Source organism: Asparagus officinalis, chromosome 5 (assembly GCF_001876935.1).
Source record: "Asparagus officinalis chromosome 5, Aspof.V1, whole genome shotgun sequence".
Taxonomy (NCBI): Eukaryota; Viridiplantae; Streptophyta; class Magnoliopsida; order Asparagales; family Asparagaceae; genus Asparagus; species Asparagus officinalis.
The window spans coordinates 67,261,492-67,264,712 of NC_033798.1; the positions used below are offsets into that span (position 1 = coordinate 67,261,492).

General features: G+C 37.1%; 1 protein-coding gene across 1 annotated transcript; it reads left to right on the plus strand.

The window, feature by feature from the left end:
• LOC109841957 (abscisic acid 8'-hydroxylase 3-like) lies at window positions 484-1,245 on the plus strand. Its single transcript, XM_020410882.1, has 3 exons — window positions 484-765; window positions 915-1,033; window positions 1,161-1,245. The coding sequence occupies exons 1-3, from the start codon at window positions 484-486 to the stop codon at window positions 1,243-1,245; spliced, it is 486 nt and encodes a 161-aa protein (XP_020266471.1).

Here is a 3,221-nt window from a genome sequence, read left to right on the forward strand (position 1 = left end):
ACCGTTTGGGCAGATTCCCAAACGGTTACAACCGTTTGGACAAAATCCCAAACGGTTGTAACCGTTTGGGATGTAAAAACTATCCAAACGGTTGAAACCGTTTGTACAGATTTTTGTCCAAACGGTTGAAACCGTTTGGACAAAAATCTGTCCAAACGGTTTTAACCGTTTGGACAAAAATTTGCCCAAACAGTTCAAACCGTTTGGCCTTTTGATTTTTAATATTTTTTTAATTTTGACTATTTTATTTATCTACCTGCTTACATTTAATATACACATCTCACACAATGATTTCTTAATATCTCACAATGAAATAAAAAACATATACATACACAAAAATGTCTCAAACAATATCCAATATTATTTATACATACACAATGATTACTTAATATATGATATTAGACAAAACATATACATACACAATGATTACTCAATATCTCTTATCTGTTGAGTAATTTCAAAAGAGAGGTATCATATAATTTCATGCAAACCAACAATCTCGATGATGATCAAATCACTGAAAGCATCATTGGTGTCCTCTTTGCTGCTTGTGACACCAGCGCAAGTGTTCTAACATGGATTGTCAAGTTCCTCGGCGAAAACGACACCATCCTCCAAGCAATAACATCATGTTATCTTAGCCTTCTTCATTTGTCAGGCTATCTGATACCAAAAGGATGGAAGGCCCTGCCATTGTTTAGAAATATTCATCACAGTGAAGAATACTTCCATGACCCTGACAAGTTTGATCCTTCAAGATTTGATGTAAGAATTGTGAATGCTTCGAACGTCCCCTGATCTGTACAAACCTGTTCCATTGATTTGATCCCCTTCTTTTCTTTCAGGTTGCTCCAAAGCCTAACACTTTCCTGCTAAACCTGTTCCATTGATTTGATCCCCTTCTTTTCTTTCAGGTTGCTCCAAAGCCTAACACTTTCCTGCTATTCTGGAGTGAGGCCTACTCATGCCCTGGGAATGAGCTAGCAAAGCTAGAGATGCTTGTTCTCCTCCATCACCTGACAACAAAATACAGGTCCCAGGCACTAACCAACTACTGCATCATTTTAAGTTTCACTTTGTTTCAGTTAATTGCTTCCGCAACATATGGATGGCATTCTTTATCCTTTTTGTCTCTGATGATGTGTTGTCAACACTTTCAGATGGACATTATCAGGTCCTGGAAGAGAAATTCAGTTCTCGCCTTTTGCGCTACCTTGGGATGGATTGCCCGTCACATTCACCTGAAGACATGACTATTGGATTTAATCTAATAAATCTATTTGTGAGCACATATGATTAATCAATGTGTATTGCTATCTTTCAGGATAACCCACTAAAGTGATCAATTAAGTTGGGTTAATGGGTATTTAAATATAATCATGGGTTATATGTGCAGATACCAGGTTGTAATTGTGATTTATTGAGGGGCTAAATTACAAAAGTACAACATCTATAAATAAGAGGTTATGGTCCCTAACCTAGGGTTATACTCTCTAATTCTCTACACCCCCATCTAGAAAGAGAAATTCGAATTTAGAGGAACCCTAAGGTTAGAAGATCATCAAAAAAACCCAAATCAAGATTTCTTCTATGGATTCAGGTATAAGTTTCCGCTCATTTATGATTCTTGTTAATCTCTTTGAATTAATCATGGCTATATGGTTTTAGATCTCAAGTTTTGATTTAGATCTAACAAGTGGTATCAGAGCCACCTTGATTAATTCTTAGAGATTTAAGTTTTATTGGGTTTTTTGATCTTAAATCTCTGGTTAAAGATTCAGTTTTGTTTTTTGGATGAATAGTATTTTTTGTTCGGATGAACAGTAACAAAATTTTTTTCGGATGAACAGTAACTGAAAAATCGCCGGTGAACAGTATCTTTTCTTCGGTTTTTCCTTTAATTTTTTGGGATCTGGAACAAGAAATCATCTTTTGCTTTTCTGATTCTGGATCTGGTTTTGAAAATAAAAAAATCGAGGAATTTTTTGGGTTTGGCGGCGGCGGTTTCAGTTTGAAACCCTAAGGGTTCATGGCGAAAATTAAGGAGGTGGTTACCTCAAACGAACTTCGCGTTCGTTCTCAAGTGAGCTTCATGCTCAAACTTAACCGAACTTCGCGTTCAGTTCTCAGTTGAGCATCGCGCTCAAGTTTAACGAACCTCGCGTTCGTTCTTAAGGTGAGCCTCGCGCTCAGGATTAAGGTGAGCCTCGCGCTCAAGTTTAACGAACCTCGCGTTTGTGCTTCAGACGAACCTCGCGTTCGTCCTTCAGACGAACCTCGCGTTCGTACTTCAGACAAACCTCGCGTTCGTACTTTAGACGAACCTCGCGTTCGAACTTCAGACGAACCTCGCGTTCGTACTTCAGACGAACCTCGCGTTCGAACTTCAGACGAACCTCGTGTTCATTTTTAAACCGAACCTCGCGTTCGTTCCCAAGTTGAACCTCGCGTTCTTTTATCAAACGAACATCGCGTTCGTTCATTTTCAAACGAACCTCGCGTTCGTGCTTAAGTGAGTCTCGTACTCAATACAGTCGAACCTCGCATTCGAAGTCAAGCGAACTTCGTGTTCACTATGGTTAATGCTCAGCTTTTCATGGGTCCACTTTGGTATACTTAGTTTATTCAATTAAGTTATGGGCCCTAATTAAGCTGTGAGACCCCAATTAAGTTCTTTGGAAATTCAGTTGATTTAAATTAAAACTTTTTAATTTAAATCTAATTTGGTTTTTTAATTAATTATTTAATTCAAATATTATGATACTAAGGAATTAAGGTTGTCTCTCACTCCAATTGATTAATTGAAACAATAAGTTGCCAAAATAACCTCTCTTGTGTAGATTGTTCATGAGGAATGTGAGATGTTTGTGTGTATGCTTTCGTGTAAATATTTAATCGGCCCAAAGGAAGGTTATTATTTATTTAGACTATATACACATCTGCGATGATAAGCGTGTGACAATTATAAGGTTTACATGTGAAAAATGAATCGATCCAAAGATAGTTTCATTATTTGACATGAGTTATTGTCAATGTTTGATCATTGCAACAAGGTATCACTTACAAGTTAATATTACTGTCCAAAGACTTGATATTAATGTTGTGCCGGTATCTTGGATGGGGATTGTCATTATTTGAATTTTATTGATTATGGTTATTGATGTGAGCATTTTTGTTTTATTTCAGCTAATGCATCTGCTGCAACAATTTCTGCTAACATC